Below are 21,554 nucleotides of genomic sequence, written 5' to 3'. Positions count from 1 at the left end.
TTTTTCTTAAAGAGGGATTTAATTTACTTCTTCTTTTTTTTTTTTTCTCTTTTTTATATATATTTATATATTTTAAGGATTAAATATTACTTAAGTTGTGAAAAATGCCTTTTGACGCGAAGATCAACATTTTTAGATGCAGATCCCCGGTTACTCAACATTTCACATACTCAAGTTGCTTTGCATACTCTTAATTCAAGTACCTTTTTACGCGAATGTCGACATTTGTAGATGCCAACCCCCGGTTACTCGGTACGAGAATCATTGGAGTAGAATAACCCCTTTTTTTTTGATGTATATATATAATAAAATTCCCTCTAAGAGTAATCATGAGAAGAGTATGACACTTATTAACCATATTAATTTCTTATCTTATAAAATTAGATAAAAAGAAGAATTTTCATCAAATATACAAAATGTAGGCATAATTTTCTCCACTTTACTAGATATACTTTCCTATAAATGTAAAAATTATAATCACATAAAAATCATTTCCAAATTTCATAAGAAAAGAAGTATCAAAACCGCATATATTTATTTCAAAAGGATAAGTGACAAAATTTTATTTATTTATTATAGTTAATAACATATATATGTATAAGGTTTTGGAAAAATTTTGACAGAATCTCCCCTTAAAAGTGGACTAAAACTCCCTGCCAGCAACCACAAGAAACATCATTTAAGCACGAGAATTATAATCAAACGACAACTAAAACCACAAGTATCACACATATTTCTCCCCCCACGTATACACTTAAATTACACATTGGTCCTCAATTGTAGGGAAGAAATGGAAACAAATAGAAGAAAGAAAAGAAAGAAGTACTCCCAAGTCAATGGCTGAGATCCTTATCAGCCACTAATCACGGACCATGTCAAATACAAGTACCCTCTTATAATGATCAAAAAACACCTTAACGCAAATCGAAGGGGTTGAGTTGTTTGATTCACAGTTACGCATTTCTTTTTCACTCAATGGTCATCTTTCTTAAGGCTTCCATTTGCCAACCCTGCCAAGTAGGGTTTCACTCGTTGTCCATTGACCTTAAACCTTTCATTTCTTGAATTTGCCACTTCAACCGCTCCATAGGGAAATACTTGAGTGACTTCAAATGGTCCAGACCACCTTGACTTCAATTTTCCTGGAAATAACCTCAGGCGTGAATTGAATAAAAGCACTTTTTGCCCTACCTGAAATTGTTTAGGAATAATGTGCTTGTCATGCCAATATTTGATCTTTTCTTTGTAAATTTTGGCATTTTCATATGCATGTAACCGGTGTTCCTCCAATTCACTCAGCTCAAGTAATCTCCTTCCACCTGCAAGATTAAAATCTATATTAATTGCTTTAATAGCCCAATAAGCTTTATGTTCAATCTCTACAGGTAAGTGACAAGCTTTTCCATAGACTAAACGATACGGCGACATCCCTAAGGGAGTCTTAAATGCCGTTCGGTAAGCCCATAGTGTGTCATCTAGCTTTGTAGCCCAATCCTTGCGTGATTTATTCACAGTTTTCTCCAAAATGAGCTTTATCTCACGATTAGCTAGCTCCGCTTGTCCATTGGCTTGAGGATGGTACGGGAGTGATGTCTTGTGCCTACAGCCATATTTAAACAATAAGGAATCCAGTTGTTTGTTACAAAAATATTTTCCTTCATCACTTATTATGGCCTTAGGTATACCAAATCTACAAAAAATGTTCTTTTTAAGGAATCGGAGTACAACCTTAGAGTCATTAGTAGGTGAAGCGATTGCTTCTACCCATTTAGAAACATAATCCACTGCTACTAAGATGTACTTATTATTAAAAGAGCTTGGAAATGGTCCCATAAAGTCTATACCCCATATATCAAATAATTCAACTTCTAAGAAGGTAGTTAGGGGCATTTCATTCTTTCGAGATATATTTCCAGTTCTTTGGCATGCATCACAACTTTTAACATATTCCCGAACATCTCGATACATAGTTGGCCAATAAAATCCTGATTGCCATACCTTTGCCACAGTTTTTGAGGTGCTAAAATGTCCACCTGTTTCAAGGTTATGACAATGATATAAAATATTATGTACCTCGTTTTCGGGAATACATCTACGTACCATACCATCGGCACAATGTTTATACAGCAATGGTTCCTCCCAAAAGTAACTTTTGACATCATGTAAGAATTTCTTCTTTTGATGGTAATTAATTCCCTTTGGAATCTCTCCACTTACCAAAAAATTAGCAATATCAGCATACCATGGAGAATTGATAATTGCTAGGACAAACTCATCCGGGAAATTCTCTTGAATAGGAATTTGATCCTTGACTGGAATATATTCTAGGCGTGATAGATGATCCGCTACTAGATTCTCTGTTCCCTTTTTGTCTTTTATTTCCACATCAAATTCCTGCAATAAAAGAATCCACCGAATTAGTCTTGGTTTTGCATCTTTTTTATGTAACAAATATTTAAGAGCCGCATGGTCCGTATATATAATAACTTTAGATCCTACTAGATAAGATCTAAATTTATCCAAAGCAAATATCACTGCCAATAGCTCTTTTTCTGTGGTTGCATAATTGAGTTGTGCTTCATTTAACAACTTGCTAGCATAGTAAATGACGTGCAACCGTCCTTCTTTCTTTTGTCCCAAAACTGCTCCAACCGCATAATCACTTGCATCACACATCAATTCAAATGGTAGTGACCAATCAGGCGAAGTTATAATTGGGGCCGAAATCAATTCCTTCTTCAACCTTTCAAATGCAACCAAACAATTGTCATCAAATTGAAAAGGAGTATCTTTACATAATAAATCACATAATGGCTTTACTATTTTAGAAAAATCTTTAATAAAACGTCTATAAAAGCCAGCATGTCCTAAAAAACTCCTTATTCCCTTGACATTGCTTGGGGGTGGCAATTTTTCGATGACTTCTATTTTGGCTTGATCCACCTCAATTCCCTTGGAGGAAATCTTGTGTCCTAAAACAATTCCTTCTTTTACCATAAAATGACATTTCTCCCAATTCAGTACAAGATTTGTTTCCTCGCATCTCTGCAAAATCAATTCCAAATTATGAAGACACTGATCAAAAGATGAACCATACACAGAAAAATCATCCATAAATATCTCCATAATTTTCTCAATATAATCAGAAAAAATAGCCATCATGCATCGTTGAAAAGTTGCGGGAGCATTGCATAACCCAAATGGCATTCTTCTAAAGGCAAAAGTGCCATAAGGACATGTAAATGTGGTCTTCTCTTGATCCTCTGGAGCTATAGCTATTTGATTATATCCTGAAAAACCATCAAGAAAACAGTAAAATTCATATCCGGCTATTCGTTCCAATAATTGATCAAGAAATGGTAGGGGAAAATGATCTTTTCTTGTTACCGTATTTAACTTACGATAATCGATACACACTCTCCACCCTACCACAAGTCTAGATGGAATTAATTCATCATTTTTACCCACGATTGTAGTCATTCCACCTTTCTTTGGTACCACATGAATTGGACTAATCCAAACACTATCGGAGATAGGAAAAACTATACCTGCGTCAAGCCATTTAAGAATTTCATTTCTTACCACCTCTTTCATGTTTGGATTGAGTCTTCTTTGTGTTTCCACCACTGGTTTGCAACCGTTCTCCAATAAAATTCGATGCATGCATATAGACGGACTTATACCTTTAATGTCTGAAATTGTCCATCCAATTGCCTTCTTACGCCTTCTTAGAACTCTTAACAACTTTGCACACTGTTCATCATCAAGGTCAGCACTAACAATTACAGGTAAAGTTTTATTTTCTCCAAGAAATTCATACCTTAGATGAGTCGGAAGTGGCTTGAGCTCTAACTTTGGAGGTTCAATTTCTGAAGGTTGTGAAAACCCTTTTCCTTGGCCAAGACTTTCATACAAATTACCCCTTTTATAAGGTGCTTGAAAATCCAAGTACTTGGCCAATTCTTCAATTTCTTCACAAACATCTTCTTGCTTACTTAAACTCATTAAACAATACTCAAGAGGATCTAAGTCAAAGTTGACTTGACTCATCTCTTGGGTTAGTTTATCAATTGTGCCAATAGAATAAGCATGATCGGTAAAAGAAGGGTATTTTTTCATTTCATTCAAATTAAATTCTACCTCTTCTTCACCTACTTGAAACTTAAGTTTGCCATTTTTTACATCAATAATAGTACCTGCAGTAGCTAGAAATGGTCTACCTAGAATAATTGGCATAGATATATCTTCTTCCATATCTGATAAGTGACTAATTTACGTAATAATTGTATGATATTTTATATTATTTTTAGTCACTTTGGGTATATTATTGGAAGAAAATGATTTATTTTGGCTATAATTGGTATAAAATGCTTTTGTTCAATTAAATGAGGTTTTTATCACTTTTTACTTGGATTTTGTGTATTTTGACAGTTTTGACACATTTTCGTATTTCGGCTATAACTTGAGCTACAATGATCGGATTGAGATGATTCTTGAACCCATTTGAAGATAAGAGATATATCTACAACTTTGGTGAAGACATCTAAATCCAGTTTAAAGGTTTTCTAGGTCAAAATGCCGAATTACAATAGCAAATTTCTACTGGTCGAAACTGGAACAGGGCAATGAGCAGGTAAGGGTATTCCGGTCATTTCTCAGCCTACACAGATCCAAATGAGGTGATTCTTGATGCATTGGAAAGCTAACTCAAAGGGCTACAAGTTTCATGTTTTGGTAAAGAGCTAAATCAGCTTTTATCATCAAGAAAAGTTCAGTGGAAGTTGATGAAAAATCGGAGCAGAGCTGGAAATTGAACCAGAAGTGACCAAATGGTCACTGTAGCAATCCGGCCGGAATTTGGCCGGATTTGTGGCCGGATTCCTGGCCGGATTGTGGTCAGAGAAGGCTGCTTTTTACGCGGAAAACTCAATTTCACCTCCACCAACTCACATTGGATGCTAGACATGTGAGAGACATTACCAGCTGTAAGGAGAAAGTGTAAAGCTTCATTCCTTGACCATTTTGATCATAAAAAAAATAGCCAAATTCATTGTAAGAGGGGTTGGAGTCCATAGCAGAAAAATAGAGAGAGCTACGGGAGAAGCTTGGAGTCTGCAGAAATGTAGCTCTTTCATCTCCCTAGTGTTAGTTTAGCTTAGTATAGAGTAGTGTAGCTTTTCCATTCTTGTTTATTATCTAGATTAGGATGAAGATGGAGGATGAAGAAGGCAAGGAAGAAAGCTCATGTGACAAGGGTTGTATTCCTTCCAAACTCTTTATCTTTTGTATTTGATTCCAAATTTAGTTAATATACAAGTTCTGGATTTTGTGTTCAATATGTGTTTCTAAAGTTTATACCTTGGGTTTGGTTGAACTTTCTATAATTGTTAGTGTTTATTATTTGGTTATTTGACTGCTATGATTTGAGCAAGTTATTTAGCACTTCAGCTCTTGAAATCATGATTAATCTGGTACCATTAATTGTGATTATCTAAGGTGTTGTTTCTGCAATGAAAATTGAGATTTAACACTAGTTCAAGAAGTGCTAAACATAGGGAGTACACTCACGAAAGTAGAGGTGCACTTATGTGGTTTTTAGTGATTCATTTCATGTAATTTCATTGAAGAAATGAACTTGTAGCTAATTTCATAACCATGAAAATAGGTATGGATTAGTTATGAGTATAGTTGATTCACTACGAAAGTAGGTTTCACATGTTTAAGGAAATTACACTATAACTAGCCTAGATGTAGTATTTAATGATCCAAATATAGCACTTGCATGAGTAGTTAGGGATACCACAACCTAAGGAGCTTTCATTTGCTATTTTCTTGCATAATTTCAGTAGGTTTTAATTTGTTATAATTCATTGATAGTCTAAATAATAGAGAAGCTTTAGTAGTACCGGTAATTGCAATCTTCCTTGTGGGATCGACCCGATATATACCCTAAACTACTAGTTGATCTGTATACTTGCAGTGAACGGGTGTAATTCGGTATTTTTTAGCTTGCACGTATGTAAAATACCCGTCAATATCTAATACCACAAAATCCACTGGAATGATAAATTTTTGAACTTTTATCAATACATTCTCCAACACTTCCAATGGATATCTAATAGACCGATCCGCTAGTTGCAAAGTGATATTAGTGCGTTTAAGCTCATGCAAACCCAATTGTCTAGCCACCGTTAAAGGTATTAATGATACACTAGCACCAAGATCACACAATGCCTTAGAAAAATCAACGTTACCTATGGTGCAAGGTATAGAAAAACTCCCCGGATCCTTCAACTTCGGTGGTAGCTTATTTTGAATAATTGCACTACATTCCTCCGTTAATGCTATTGTTTCGCAGTCTTCCAACTTTCTTTTTCTAGTCATGATTTCCTTGAGAAATTTAGCATAAGATGGAATCTGCAAAATAGCATCGGCAAAAGGAATGTTAATGTGCAATTGTTTGAAAAGTTTAACAAATTTTTCAAAATCTTTATCAAACTTATTTTGCTTTAATCTTTGTGGAAATGGAACCGCAGGGGGTATTGGAATGGTAGTGGAAGATGATGGTTGCTTTTCTCTTGAATTCTCCCGCCTATTTTCCTCCACAATCGCCTCTTGGTTCCTCTGCTTTTCTTCTTGTTTTTCATTCTCATCTTTCTCAACTTCCTTCACTGGAGGATCTTCTAATTGTCTACCACTACGAAGAGTAATGGCTTGCACCTGCTCCTTAGGATTGACCTCTGTTTTGCTAGGTAATTCTCCTTGATTTCGATTATTCAAAGAACTAGCAATTTGACCAATTTGGACCTCTACATTCCTGTACATTGTAGTGAGTTGATCCAGTCTCCCTTCTACTCGTTCAAATCTGTCCGAAGTCACCTTAGCAAGTTTTTCCACCGCGATCTCCCAACTTGGTTTAGTTTCAGCCTGTGGTTGCCTTGGTTGAAATCCCGGCGGATTGGTTGGCCTTTGTTGATTTCCTTGATCCTTCCATCCGAAGTTTGGATGATTTCTCCATCCCGGATTGTAAGTATTCGAATAGGGGTTATTTTGAGCATTACGATTGTAATTATTGACGAATTGTACCTGTTCAGAATCGACACACTCATTAGTATCATGTTCACCTCCACATACAGAACAGCATGCTACATGTGCATTAGATGAACTTGGACCTTGTCTACTTAGCAATTTCATCACATTATTCATTTGAACACTCAGCATATTGAGAGTGTCCATTTCTATCATACCTGCGTGACGTCTTGTATTACCTCTCTCATTGGCCCATTGATAGTTATTTGCTGCCATTTCTTCTATCAAATTATGAGCTTCTTGGGGTGTTTTTCCCATTAAAGCTCCACCTGCAGCTGCATCAATAATAGTTTTAGTGGAGAAAGATAAACCATTATAAAAGGTTTGTATGATTAACCACTCCGGCAGTCCATGATGTGGACATTTCCGAAGCAAATCTCTAAACCTTTCCCATGCCTCATATAATGATTCACCTTCCAATTGGCTAAAACTAGTGATATCCATTCTAAGCTTAGCAGTCTTACCTGGTGGAAAATACTTATTTAAGAATGCTCTTGATAATTCATCCCATCCAGTGAAAGTATTGGGAGCATGAGAGTGTAGCCAAAGTTTGGCCTTATCTCTTAATGAAAATGGGAACAATCTTAGCCTTATAGCATCATCACTAACTCCATTCATTTTAATTGTATCACAAATTTCCAAGAATGTAGCTAAGTGTGTATTAGGATCTTCTACTGCATTACCTCCAAATTGAGATTGTTGAACCATTTGGATAAGTGATGGTTTAATCTCAAAGTTGTTAGCATTTACCGCAGGCCTTGCTATGCTCGTTTGTGAACCTTGTGTTCCCGGTATAGTAAAATCTCGCAGAACTCGCCTATTTAGGTCATTTTCAGCCATTTCTTCTTCAAATGGTAATTCTATCAAGATATCTTCTATTGGCTGCCAAACCTCTTGTTCCTCTTGATGCAGTGTATTCCTCCTTTGTCTCCGCAATGTTCTTTCAATTTCAGGATCAAAATGTCCAACTTCTCTATTTGATCGGTGCATGCGCTACAAATAAAAATAAGAGAAATTTTTGTAGTTTTAATTCAACAACTTGGATAAAAACAATGAAAATGTCTAAATTAATAGAGATGACTAGGCCCTAATATTGCCGCTCCCCGGCAACGGCGCCAAAAACTTGACGGGTTTTCACTTTAAGTGCAAGTTTAATTCCGATTTTACACCCGTTGGACTGCAAGTATACAGGTCGCAATTTTAGTACAAGATGCGTATCGGGTCGATCCCACGAGGAGCAATTTAAACAATTACTAAGCCCCTGTTCTCTCTATTATTTAGACTTACAATTAATTTTTTGAGCAGAGAAAGTCTAATGCTGTAATCTACAAATCTGATATACAAATCTAGTTTAACAAATGCTGAATGCAAATAGAGAAATTTCACTTAATGAAGATTCTAGGGATGTAGATTCCACTTATGGCATAAACTACACAAATGAATGGATTTACTTCTTGCTATTATTCTTGCTTAACCAGAGATTTATTTCCAAGATTACCAAGTCTCATTTTCATGATGAAATGGCTTAGAGCAATATAGATTTCCCTATTTTCATGGTGAAATACTACTACTACTCCGTTTTATTTCATGAAATGCTCAATAATCCACCTAAGTGTATCTCTATTTTCATGAACATACAACTCAAGCACTACTCATGTGTTTCAATTGTTATTACCAATTCTCATTGAATAATAACACTATAAACATGCTATTGGTGATCAATCAATAACAAGAAATCACAGCTACACAAGTAGACAAGTTAACTCAAGATATAACAAGTGTAAATCACATTCAATTAGTATTATTTAGCCATAAGTTTCATCTACTCCCTAGATGAAGGAGTTTAGCTACTCATGAATGATTTAACAATCAAATTCACAAGTTTATTACTGCAAAACATCATAAAGTACAAGTATAAGAAAGATAAAAGAAAGCTTAGCCAATTGAAGGTGAAGCTCTCCAATTCCTGCTATGTTCTTGCACAATATGATTACAAGTGAAAACTCTAAATGCTTATCTAAGAACTCTTAACTAGAGAGAAAACTTGTTGCAAGAAGGAAAACTAGCTACATCTGGTCATCCAGGCTTCTCCCCTGTATTTCTGCATAAAAGGTGGTAGAAATTCCATTCCTCTCACTTCATAATTTCCTCCACTCAGATTTTGTAAAAAGAAGTCAAAGATATGATGTTTCCTTTTGTCCACACTCATTTGGTCTTCTCTTTTATTGCAGAAGCATGTGCACCGAATTCCCTTGCATCTTATAGCTGGAAAGTGGTATGCACACAAGAGAATTGACTGAGTCAAATTGCAGAATTTCGGCTATAAAACGCGCCTACACAAAACGCGGTATAAACTCGCGTTTTTTCTACTCGCGTTTTCACTCTGGCCTTATTTTAACTGCGATTTTCTCCATGATAAAGGCCAAACTAGCTTTTGTGCAAAACACAAAAGTTGTAGTCCTTTGAGTTAGCTTTCCAATGCTTCAAGAATCATCCAAATCGGAGCATTGTAGCCTGAGATATGATCGAAATACTGTCACCTGTTCAAACCTCTGTTTTAACTTCCGACCACAGAATGCAGCTTCTGTATTCCAACGTTTTGCCCATGAAGATGGCAGAAATGGATTTCGATGTCTTCATACGAATTGTAGGTCTCTTTCTTAGCTTTAAAATGGTATAAAGATCACCTCAATCCGATAAGTGTAGCTCCAGATATGGTCAAAATACTGAAGAGTGTCAAAACTGACTTGTATTGCATTTCCTCACTTGAACGTTTTTCACTTCATTCTTCTTGTTGCCACTTGAATTCATCACAAAATCTCTATTTTTTACCTCATTTGACATCCTTTGGTGATTGAATCATCATTCCTGCATAAAAATGAAGTTTTTACCATTAAAATCAATAGAAATGCAATATTATCCACTTTTACCAAAAATATATAATTTTACCAAAAACCTCTTTATTTTATTTATAAAACTAAATAATCAACTCAAAATTAACTAATAAAATGCACTTAAAAATACGTAAAATAAACTCTTATCAATACCGGTTATGGGTGTATTGCATAAATTTGGTATAGTAGGCCCGTCTCGGTGTTTTTGCTGTCGGGACCCTTCTCAAGAGACTATTAACCATATTTTTTGTATTGGTGAGGTTGCTAGACAGGTCTAGAGTTTCTTTGAAGTGTCGGTTGGCGGGTTTGGTGAAGCTTTTACGATAAGGCATGAGGTGATTAGTTGGTGGCTAAAATCTGGTAGAGGCCCCTATATTAAGTTATTATTTCGACTTCTGCCCTCACTGATTTGTTGGAACTTATGGAAAGCGAGAAATAAGTTTGTTTTTTAAGAGAAGCTGTTGACTGTGAAATAAGTTTGTGACCGAGTTTTTATTGAGTTTCGAGAGAGGTTCGGCGTTCAGTTCCAGGAAATTAGTATTCCTTGTTCATCGTGGCCTAGTTTCTTTGATGCAGTAGTTGGGTTGGGAAGTGTTGTGAATGTGGTGCAGGTTAGATGGAAATGTCCGGTGCAAGCAATCGTGAAGTTAAATTTAGATGGATACTCAAGAGGCAACCCTGGGAGGAGTGGAGGGGGAGGTCTATTCAGGGATAGTGATGGGAGGGTCCTGTTAGCATTCTCCTGTTACTTTGGGGAGATGACTGGTTTACAAGCGGAAGTCAAAGCGCTACTCCATAGGGTGCGGTTAGGAATAGCTCGAGGGCTGGCAAATTTTCATTTGGAGTCTGACTCGTTAGTTCTTATCCAGATTATTCAGGGAAGAGCTAAGTGTCCGTGGGTGGTGCAGCGGGAATTACAAGAATTGGTGCAGTATAGTCATCACTACATTGAGATATCACATTATTTTCGAGAAGCGAATAAACCTGCGGATAGACTTGCTAAGCTTGAGGCTGATTCTGGGGAGTCAGTAGTTTATGATTCCGTCCTTGACCTTCCCCGCATGATTAGAGGAGATATTACTTTAGATAAGTGGGGTTGTCCTAGTTTCCGTAGGGGTTGATATAGAGGGTAACTTTGTCTAATCGGTCACACAGACTGGGGGTGGTGTTTCTCTCTATGTACTTTGAATCTCTTATAATAATAATAATAGGCTATTTTTCTTAAAAAAAAAAAAAGAAGAAACGAAGTAATATAAACCAAAATAGGAATAAAATAGCAAACCAGATTGTAGGAAGAAAGTAAAAGCATTTCTTTGGAAATTAGTGAAGTGGCAATAAAAATGAGCTTTAATAGCTATCCAGGAAGAAGAAACTGCAGATATTGTGCAAGACAAGGTGCAGTAAATAGTTATCCACGTTGATTTCCATATAAAGACAAGGCAATAGTTTGAATTGGTTCACCCGTAATAAGTTTCGTTCTTTTGAAAGTTGTTTAGCAACTTGAACGATTTTTGTTTAACAGAATCATATTGTTTGCATTTTGCTCTATTTAGGAAACCTTGTCAGCATGTTAGGGTAAATTATTTTTCCTAGTCTGATAAATTCTCATTTTGTCGGGCTCTTGGTATAGTTTTCACAGTAAGAGGTGCAGTGGACCCAGGACAATACTTTAGCCTTTTAGGGGTTAAATGCCCCTCGTAAATATATATGTACGTATGTATCTTAAGTAATGCTCAAAATTTTTAGACACGTGATCAAAATTGTGTTTTCATCTTGCATGCACATTTATCTAATGAAAAGGTGAATTCTATTTTACACCTTTCAAATATATCCTGATTCTTATTTTGGTCCCTAAAATTTGTAGTGAGACATTTTGATCTCTATCTCTAAACTATACTCTCATTTCAACTTTCGTCTCTAAACTTTAAATTGAGACATTTTAGTGAAGTTGAAACTAATTATGGGGCATGGCAATTTCCTAAGTCACTCTGTCCTAGTCCTTTATTGATGTAGTATCGAAGCGTGAGAAGACGACAAAGTTACACGAACACCCTCTAAAAGAGAAGCTTTACATGAATGGATCTCAAACATGAATTAAAGATTCATAAATACATGAGAGAACTCACAACAATTGGTAAGACGGTTTGATATAATAAATTAATAATTGATGTTCTAGGGATATGACTATTTATAGGTTAGAAAGTTTTACTCTAATAAGGATACAAAAACAGGTGAAAAAACTCTAAAATGAACAAATATCGTATTTGGATGCCATAAGGATCTGCGCACGGATGCATTCCTCTGAGGGTCGGATCCAACTGGCAGATCCAAGACAGCAGCCCCTAACTGCGATCCGCAGAGGGATCCGGGACAAGTAGGTGTGGACCCGGTCATGGATCCTTCATTTAGCAATAATTGCAAATTTTTTCAGTCTTTATATGTTCTTCATGCACCATCATTTATTGGTACAATAATGACTAATACTAATGTTGTTAAATAAATTAAACAAAAAAACTAATAAAAATTTTGAATTCTACCCTAATTAAGAAGCTTAATATGCTTCTTGAGTGGCTTATTGGATACGGACCATGGGTTCTTGAATTTGAGGGTTCCTCCTTTTTTTTTTTTTACGACACAGTGGGTATTTAGACTTTCGGCCCTACTAATCTATCTGCAGTCCGGGAGAGGGTGCCCCAACTCACTCTGAGCACAGTAACCATGGGACCCGAATACTGGGCAATGACTTAAAAAAATATTACATGACCGGCCGAATTACCCCTCAGGGGCGAATTTGAAGGTACCTCGTTTCATGTTATTTATGAAACCTACAATTTCAGACCTTATGTTAGTGAATGTTTGAAATATTGTTTAAGTGGCCAAGGACGTCTTTTAATTTCTGGATTTTGATAATGAAGACGTCTCAACAAATAGAAAAAAAAGAGAAAAATCTCTTAATTATCATGATTCCAGAACGAGGTGGCTGACGTCCGTTGGATAGGCATCCCAAGGTAGCAACTTCTTGTATGCTCTTGCTGCAGTGTACAGGTTCAGAGTTTCACAAGGATGAAAATCATCCCAAAACAAGTTAAAAGCTCTAGTAATGCATGGTTTTTGTCCAGGAATGCATAAACCCGTGGTGGATGAAACTTGGCAGCATGGTTGATTGAAAATTTGCAATCCTGATAGAAAATAATTACAATAATAATCAAAATGCAAAATTTACATTCTTTTTGTTTTTTGAACTTCAAAATCTACCTATCCGACTTAAGGAAAAAGTTATGGTACCAGTATGCTACCTTAGTTTGAAAATCAAGGGGTAGTGGTGGGATTATTTGCTAGATTAATGTTTCAAACACACACACACACACTATATATATATATATATATATATATATGTAGACACAAACTTGCAAGATTAAATGTATGCCGAGTTAGGAAAAAAAATTAAAAATTTTTATGAAAGTAATGTATTATGTATCCATACTTATTAGTGTAAAAAAAAATTGACATGTTGGCAAAATAAAACCATAATTGTAGAAAAATAAAGGCATGGGAGTGATGGGCCACATGGACTATATATTTGCAAAATTAGATTGGATAAGCTCCTATATTAAATACCTTCTTGCAATTTTGCTCTAGACGAGGTGCTAGGAAAGAGAATTTTTGTTACCACTACGAGAAAATGACATTGCCAATGATATCTCATTTAGGAATTGGCATTATTTTTAGTTTCTCAAGCTTAATTTTATCTTCTTCTTCTTCCTTTTATTTTTTGTTGGAAAATTGTTTTGTTGCTGTTTTTGTCATTGGAAAGAAGCAAAATGCACTGAAACACAACAAAAAAAAAATTTGGGTTTCTGTAAATGCTAAGATAATACATACCAATACTTGCCGGAGCACCAAATTGAATGCTAGAGACATTGATGTAAATTAACTTTGCCTGGCTGAGCTTCGTATTAAGGTCTTCAACAAGTTGCTTAAGTCTGTCATTAAATAGTTGAACTGCATCATTAATTGAGTCAACGCATGTTGGTGTGGGAAACATACTTATCTCAGTTGGGATGCAACCAAGAGGACCCAATCCAAATAGGACCAATTTTCTTGCTCCATAATTATACAAAGTCTGCAAAAAATTGTCTAGCAGTTATTACCTTTTACAAAAATATATCACAACAATTCAACATTAAACAGCATTAAACGAGGAAAACCACCTAATAAAATACTATGGCAAATGGTGTTGCAATTCCACTTGAAATTTTCATGGTTGTTGATTGCTCCTGTGACGTTCACATAAATTAAAAGAAAACTAAAAAAAATGTACAAATTTATCTCAAAATAGTTTGACAATGAATTAAACGCAGAGGAACAATTCATTTATCTGGACACAATCGACAGCTAGTTCATTTCAATCTAAAGTTACGTGCTAAAAATTCTCTGAATATGATAGATGTTGATTTTGTAAATCATGATTACATTAAAAATAGAAAATTATGATCACCTTTTGATTTGATTTAGAGAAAAAATTATGCACGATTTTTTTTAATCTCATGGAACATATAGTAAGACATGTTTCTTGACTTTTTATTCTGCAAGTACCAAGTAACTAGGAAGTCTTAAGGCTCTAAAAGGACTCAAAAAACAAAAACAAAAAAAAAAAAAAACACTATGACGTATCATATTTTGTAACGTTTGTGGTGTCATATATGTCACCACTCTATCCTAGACCATACGAGAAATTGGATTTATTAGTGAGACAAATAGTCTAGGGTGTTAAATTATAAAATGTATCCTTGAGGGACAACATCAAAACTACATTGAAGTATGGGGAAAGATGATTTTAAGTGTTATAAAAAATGCCAACTAAGCGCAAACAAAATATTGATCGAAATACGAACCATTAGTTGATGCAAATATTGTTGAATCAAGGCTGCAGCATATTGATCTGGTGTATATTTGCTACTTGAGTTATAATTTTGTGGCAAATAGTAGTTGTTGATGTAATCATTACTACCGATCATAACACTGTACAGACATTTGTTTAGGTGCTTTCTTGCTGAGGTCTCGTTTCCAATCAAGGAAGCAATGCGTGAAATTGTTGTTCGATGGTTAAGCATTTGCTTGTTGAAGCTGAGGTTATCACCCTGACATGAATTTGGGAAAGTGAGCTAGTTAATAATAGTCCTTTGCAAATAGTGACTACAAAACTGGAAAATATGAACAAAAATTTGATAAGATGAAAATGGAACAAAGGGTTCACTTGGTCTGTTGTATGACCACTCGTTCTCCTAATTTCTTGTATGATAAGTCGGTGGCAGATCAAGCCAGCACCCTTGGCTTAGGGGTTAACCTTCAACACATCATATGTTGCAATAGTAGAGTTAAGCCAAAAGGATGTCCTTAATAAAACACACCTTTTTTTCTTTGAAATGCACTTTCAAGTCTAAAATTTAGCATAAAGAGTTTAGAAACGTCAAAAAGATTTAATTTGGATTAGCATTGATAGTTTAACTTTAAATAGATCCAGCACTCTCGTGAAGTGTAATAATCATAAACCATTAATTTTTTTTTCTTTCAGGAGAGGGATGAATGTGGAGAGCAAATATAATTCAAGGGGATGGTGGTGGGGGTGGGGGAGGGGAGACAAATAGGAAACAACGTTAAAAAATTTCAAACGCTTTAAAGCTTAAAAAAGTAATTTTCTAAAACTTGATGGGAATGCTCATCCTCTGGTACCCGTGTGGGTTGTCCTGTCTGTTGAGGACTTTTAACTCCAAATATGTATGACATCCATTTTTGATATCCTTGAAATAAGATGGGGTCACACTAATAGACCATTTTCACACATAACAGCTTAATTACAATTCTCACAGTTAGTTAAACCTAAACCACACTATATTCTCTGCGTAATTAATTGGTGTAGTAGCTACAATCTCTTGTTGTGAAATTTTAGTTATACTTTTGAACATTAATTGCACCTAGACAACGCTATATTCTCTTGTTTTTTCCCTCACAGATTGGCAGTACCAAGTTACTTGACTTAGTTTTCCATCTCAATTAAAACTTAATACCTATCGTGCATGGTTGGTTTTACCTGTTCATTCGTCTCTGTTGTCACTTTAAAATAGTTTAGCGTGTGATCAGTTACGTGACCTAGGGCAGCAAGTTTGTCGGAAATGCACTCCAAACATTAATTTGCGTGAGGCAAAAAACTTTTGCAATATTGGCTGTACTCCTTGGAATTGGAAAGTGGCACTCAAAGAAGATGACAGCCAGGTAAGGGATGTATGATCAATTACTTCCAGCTTTCACTCTATCCGTTAGCTTTACTATTTAATACCTTATAGCATCAAATTATGACACATTTTCCTATCATATTGGTTATTAACGAATTGTCTCTATTTATTTTGAAATCAAATTTCCTTGGCGCCCTTAATTTGCAACTGTTTATACAGATACTATTATTCGTCTGCAGCTACTGAAGTATTTTTCTTCAAAAAAAATAAGTGTTGAAGCTCATTGGTTTTCAACCGATTAGAGGAATGAACTATGGTAGTGTAAGGCACCTGAATACAACCCTTTGTGAATTAGGAACCGAACCGCGAATCTTTTACAGTTCAAGGATGCAGATTTCTAGTACCCTCACATTTATCATCTCCCTCAACTGTTTGAACTACAATAACTACTAGGTGGTTTTTATAATTTGATTCCATTAGCAAATAGGGTTATCTGGGAAGAATATTAACTTGTATCCTATCAGATTACGTAGTCTGAACCATCCATCTAACTGAAAATTTTCTGACTTTTTGCTAAAGTGTCTTCAGGTGAGAAGTTTAGGGGGAAGATGAAGAATATGGTCGAACTTTCATTCTTTATCAGGATTGACTTGCTGCATGAAAAATAGGGTCCAATGGCTGTACTTAATATTTTTCTTGATTAATTGATTTTATGTAGTAAAGTCGGGGGTAGCTTGAAGAAATAGAAATTTGTGGTGCATATCTTTCATTCTTTTTTTCTTTTAAATTGGGTCATGTATGTACCTTTCTTATATGCTTCCTTAGTTCAACCCCAAAATATCCAATGACAATAGTATGCTAGTGTTGATGCACAAAAGGAGCACACAACTACAAGGTTGTGGGAGAAATTACCCGATGTTTACCAGTCTCATCGCGAATTCCAGCTCCTCCTGAACCATAATTTATGCCTTTGATGATTTCTTGACTGCTTGCAGTTGCAAATGGTGGAATGAAATCATTGAATCCAAGGAGCTGAGCTGCAATAGATTATCAAAAATGGGTTTGTTACCATGTCATGTAAAATGAATAAATAGAACAGGTTAATCATTGTTAAAAAGAACCTCAATAACAATAAATTTTGAGAATTAATTGATAGAGGGTCTTTCTTGCTCCAAGCAGAACAAAAGAAATTACCAAAAAAAATAAGGAATAAAAGCCAAAAGTGCAGAAGAAATGAATTTAAGGAAACTTATAATTCCAAAGAAAAATCTAGAATAACGAAAGAGAGGATACCAACAATATCGATGATTGTTCTTCCATTTGTGAATCTGCCTGTTGGCCCATCAGGAAAATCAATTCCGTAGGGCCGGTAATTGGCCCCCCCCCTTGGAAGTTGTATTAAGGTTATTGTTATTGCCATTATCAACTAATGAGTCCCCAAAGCTAAAGAAACAAGGGATCTGTTGTGCACCTAAAGTTGTTTGCGGGTTGAAAATGATGAAACCTATGAATACCAGAAAACATGTACAGACTTTAAAAGACATAGGAACTGGAGAGAGATGTATATAAAACTGACTAAGAGAAGGATGAAGAGATTCAAGGTTATGGTGCCAAATGGTGGTTGTCGATTTAATTGTGCATAGTTGCAGCAACTAAAAAACATGAGAATGGACAAACTCTACATGTTGTTAGGCAATTTTTTTTTTAGTTTTGGACTACCCTCCGACAAAATCTCCGGATTCCCAGGAGTCTATCTGGAGTTCCGGACGAGATGTAAATTGAAGCATTATATAGACGGAAGAAAATTATCTGAAATTAGATAAACAGTTTAACTCCATCGTTATTTGAATGCTTAGCTACCTTGGAAATTTATTTAATTAGTTGCGCCTGCTCATTGTGAGTGCAACTCTTTTTTTCTTCCTTTTTCTTTTAAGGGAAAAATGCAGTTTTGATTCTCAATTTTTACATGATCATCAAATTCAGTGACGAGGTCAGGATCATAAGATTAGAAGGGTCAATCTCCAATAGCACATGGAATATAGTAGGTTGGCCAATCTCTGCCAGCATATGGAATATAATAACAATAGAGTTAAAGTCAATGATAGTCTATGTAAAATAAACATTTGTTCTCCAATTTTTTAAAATTGTGCTTACATTTAGCAGTAAACATCATTCAACTTAAACTTTGAAAACTTGTTCTTGGACTAACATCCATAGGTTCAGCACTCTTGTTAGGGATCAATTTGGTCAAATTAACATACTACAAGGACTGCATTTGTTTTGATCGAAAAGACTAACAATCGATTTGGTCAAAATTGAATACTTTGGAGACTATATGTTTTTAGCTGAAATATTAAGGACTAATTTGGTCCAAGACTAATAGTGAATTTTCCAAATATATGTATATGAACTCTACAGCATTAACGTCATGGTGTTGTATATTAGGACAACTTTATGATCGGAATTCCATACCATCATGTAGGTTATTGCATTTGCTATGAATTTTATTACATTAGAGTTTATACATTTCGTCATTGTTGAACAAGTTGACGAATGTCCATTGGATAGGCATCAGTAGGTAATAGACCATTATATGCTCTTGTTGCCGTTAACACATTGACAGTCTCTGTAGGATGGAAACTATCCCAGAATAGGTATATGGCTCTAAAGGTGCATGGCCTGACTCCAGGTTTGCATAGACCAGTTTCTGAAACTTTGCAGCATGGTTGGTTGAGAATTTGCAACCCTAAGAGAAACATAATCAGTGTAAAGTTACAATTGGTTAAGTTTTGTATGGTAAGATGCCTAGTTTCTTCTTCCTCTTCTTCTTCTTTTCATGCAAAAAGTAACAAAACTGATTTTTGAAAGAAATTTATTTATACTTGAGGTGATACCATATGTGTATTTCTTAGTATAACATTTCTTAGAATATTTTGTACATGCTTTGAGAAAGAATTTGTTTACTTATTATATACGAATTAATATGCCGCATTCAAAGTCCTAAAATGTTAACAAATAATAGAAGAGGTCTGTATTTTCAGTAACTTGTCTCATGCTGAACAATAGTGTAAAGTAATTACTATATTTATTAAAACATAGATGGACTGCTGTTCTTCGTAATTCTAGCTCAAAAGATCATATCAGTTGTCATTTACAAACTTTCCACATAATATTTGATTGATTGACCCCAAAATGCAAAACATTCATCCACATGAAACTAGGTAGACAAGTTTTAGATGTATCATCATGAAAATAAGGATCAGCATAAAATTTTCCCAAACTTATCTTCCCCATTCCTTTTTCAATTTCTTTTGTTTAATATGTCATTGGGAAAATGCTGATATTCAAAGACCAAGCAAAAAACTGCACATGCGTAAGTTTTGTTAAAACCTACCAATGGTTGCAGGATCTCCCGATTGAATGCTAGTGATATTTATGTAGATGAACTTTGCATCTGTGAGTTGTCTGTTGAAGTCATCCACAAGAAATTTGAGCTTATCATTGAATAGTTGAACTGCAGCATTAACTGAATCCACACATGTAGTGGTCCGGTATATGCTTATCTCAGCTGGTGTACAACCAATTGGACCCAATCCAAATAGGGCTATTTTTCTTGCTCCATTGTTATACAAAGTCTAGCACGAAAGAAACAACAATTAATCTCACTCACCAAATAATAATAATAATAATAATCAAGGAAATCCGTGCTTGATAAGGCCAAACTATGGTAGGCATAGTGGAATTATCAGATGACATAATCACGAAAGAAGTAAGAGTGATTGTACTAATAACTCAGTTTACCATAAAGAAAGTAGTGAGGTTTTATACAGGGTAGTATCTAAAGTTGTTGCCGTTAGTGGTACAAACTTAAAATGTACGTCATTTTGAATTTTTTGATATTGATACCTCATAGCAACCTTTGATGGCTTCATAATTCAGCATTTATAATCTCAGATATTAGGGGAATTTTTATCCTTGTAATGTTGTGTTAGAACGTCCTGTAAGAGTTATCTAGAACCAATCCAAATTTAATTTATCCCACCAATCGTTTTATTTAATGGGCTTGGGTTTTATCCCATACATTGGTGGGATAAAACCCAAACCCAATATTTATTACTACAATGATTGCACCTTCCTATGTCTCTTATGTCATTATATTCATTTAAATGCGTTTGAAAGTGTCATCAGATAATTCCTTATTCTTTTATAAGCCATTTTGATTGTTTAATTGATATATTGGGGTTATATCATAATTTTCTATAAACTTAACTAGTTCTATACAGTTTTCTTTTTCGATTTAGTAGATCTTCGAAGGAAAAAAATTCGATTGCTAACCACACTGAGAAAAATGAAGGATGGAAATGGAAACTCCAATGGTAACACAAACCATTAGTTGTTGAGAATATTGTTGAACCAAGACTTCTGCGTATTGAGCTGGTGTATATAATTTGCTCGTAGGATAGATCTGTGGCATTAAGTAGTTGTTGATGTAATCATTGCTCCCAATGACAACAGTGTACAGACATCTCCCAAGGTACTCGTTTGCTGCAGCCTGGCTTCCAAGTAAAGAAGCAATGTTTGAAACTACTTTTTGATGATTTAGCAATTGTTTGTTGAAGCTGATGCGATCACCCTAAGGAAAATTGTAGAAAATTAGTTTGTGATTAAGCAAATAGGAAGAAATATCTTGCCCAAAAAAAGGGCTATGTTTTACATGACTATATGTAGATGATATATGTATTTTGTAGGCAAATAGAGCTCATTTAATTCCTTGAGATGTGACAGATAGAGATCAATACTCAATATACAAGCTATACCAGCAACAAAACAAAGAACTAATTAGGGGGCATTGGGTAACGTACCTAGTTTCTAAAATCCCTCTTATCAAATCTATATTCAGTTAGGTGATAAGTCCCTTATGGAATGCTATTGAGTAACACTTAATATTTTAATTCTTATTACCAAACTTGCTTGTAGGACTAGTTTAACCATTGGGCTATTTACTACTTAAATTTGTTGAATTGTTCGTCAAGAGACATTATACAATGATATGACGGGAACTAATATAATGAAAGTTGTTTTTCAAGAATAAAATGCTTTCTTTGTTAAGTTCTGAAATTGCAACAAAGTACTTCTATAATGCTGGCAAAGAATTTTGAAAAGCTGGAAATTCTAATTGGCACTGTTGAAAAATAAAAAAGAACTTCAAAGATATGAGGATTGTAGAACTTAAAAAAAAAAAATTTGTCACTTTCTCCACCTAATATCAACCATTTAGAATTTTACAAAGATTTAAATTTTCAAGTAGTGCAAAAGAAAAGCCATCTCTGCTGTCCAG

At 35.0% G+C, this 21,554-nt stretch overlaps 1 protein-coding gene, 1 non-coding gene and 1 pseudogene across 2 annotated transcripts; 1 reads left to right on the top strand and 2 right to left on the bottom strand.

Annotated features, from left to right (window-relative positions):
• Positions 1-7,435: 7,435 nt before the first annotated feature.
• Positions 7,436-7,542, top strand: LOC113757761. The gene has a single exon (XR_003466480.1). It is a non-coding gene; the product is annotated as a small nucleolar RNA R71 (small nucleolar RNA).
• Positions 7,543-12,941: 5,399 nt separating this feature from the next.
• Positions 12,942-18,751, bottom strand: LOC113757760 (annotated as a pseudogene).
• On the bottom strand, positions 18,748-20,849 carry LOC113757759 (GDSL esterase/lipase At1g29670-like; the record flags this gene model as incomplete). The annotated part of the gene is made up of 3 exons (XM_027300874.1): positions 18,748-18,962; positions 19,611-19,851; positions 20,604-20,849. Coding segments are annotated over 3 exons (702 nt in total), but the record flags the coding sequence as incomplete, so codon positions are not given.
• Positions 20,850-21,554: the final 705 nt, after the last annotated feature.

Source organism: Coffea eugenioides, unplaced genomic scaffold, assembly GCF_003713205.1.
Source record: "Coffea eugenioides isolate CCC68of unplaced genomic scaffold, Ceug_1.0 ScVebR1_3285;HRSCAF=4473, whole genome shotgun sequence".
In the NCBI taxonomy this organism is placed as follows: Eukaryota; Viridiplantae; Streptophyta; class Magnoliopsida; order Gentianales; family Rubiaceae; genus Coffea; species Coffea eugenioides.
This window is presented reverse-complemented; position numbering and strand designations above follow the sequence as displayed.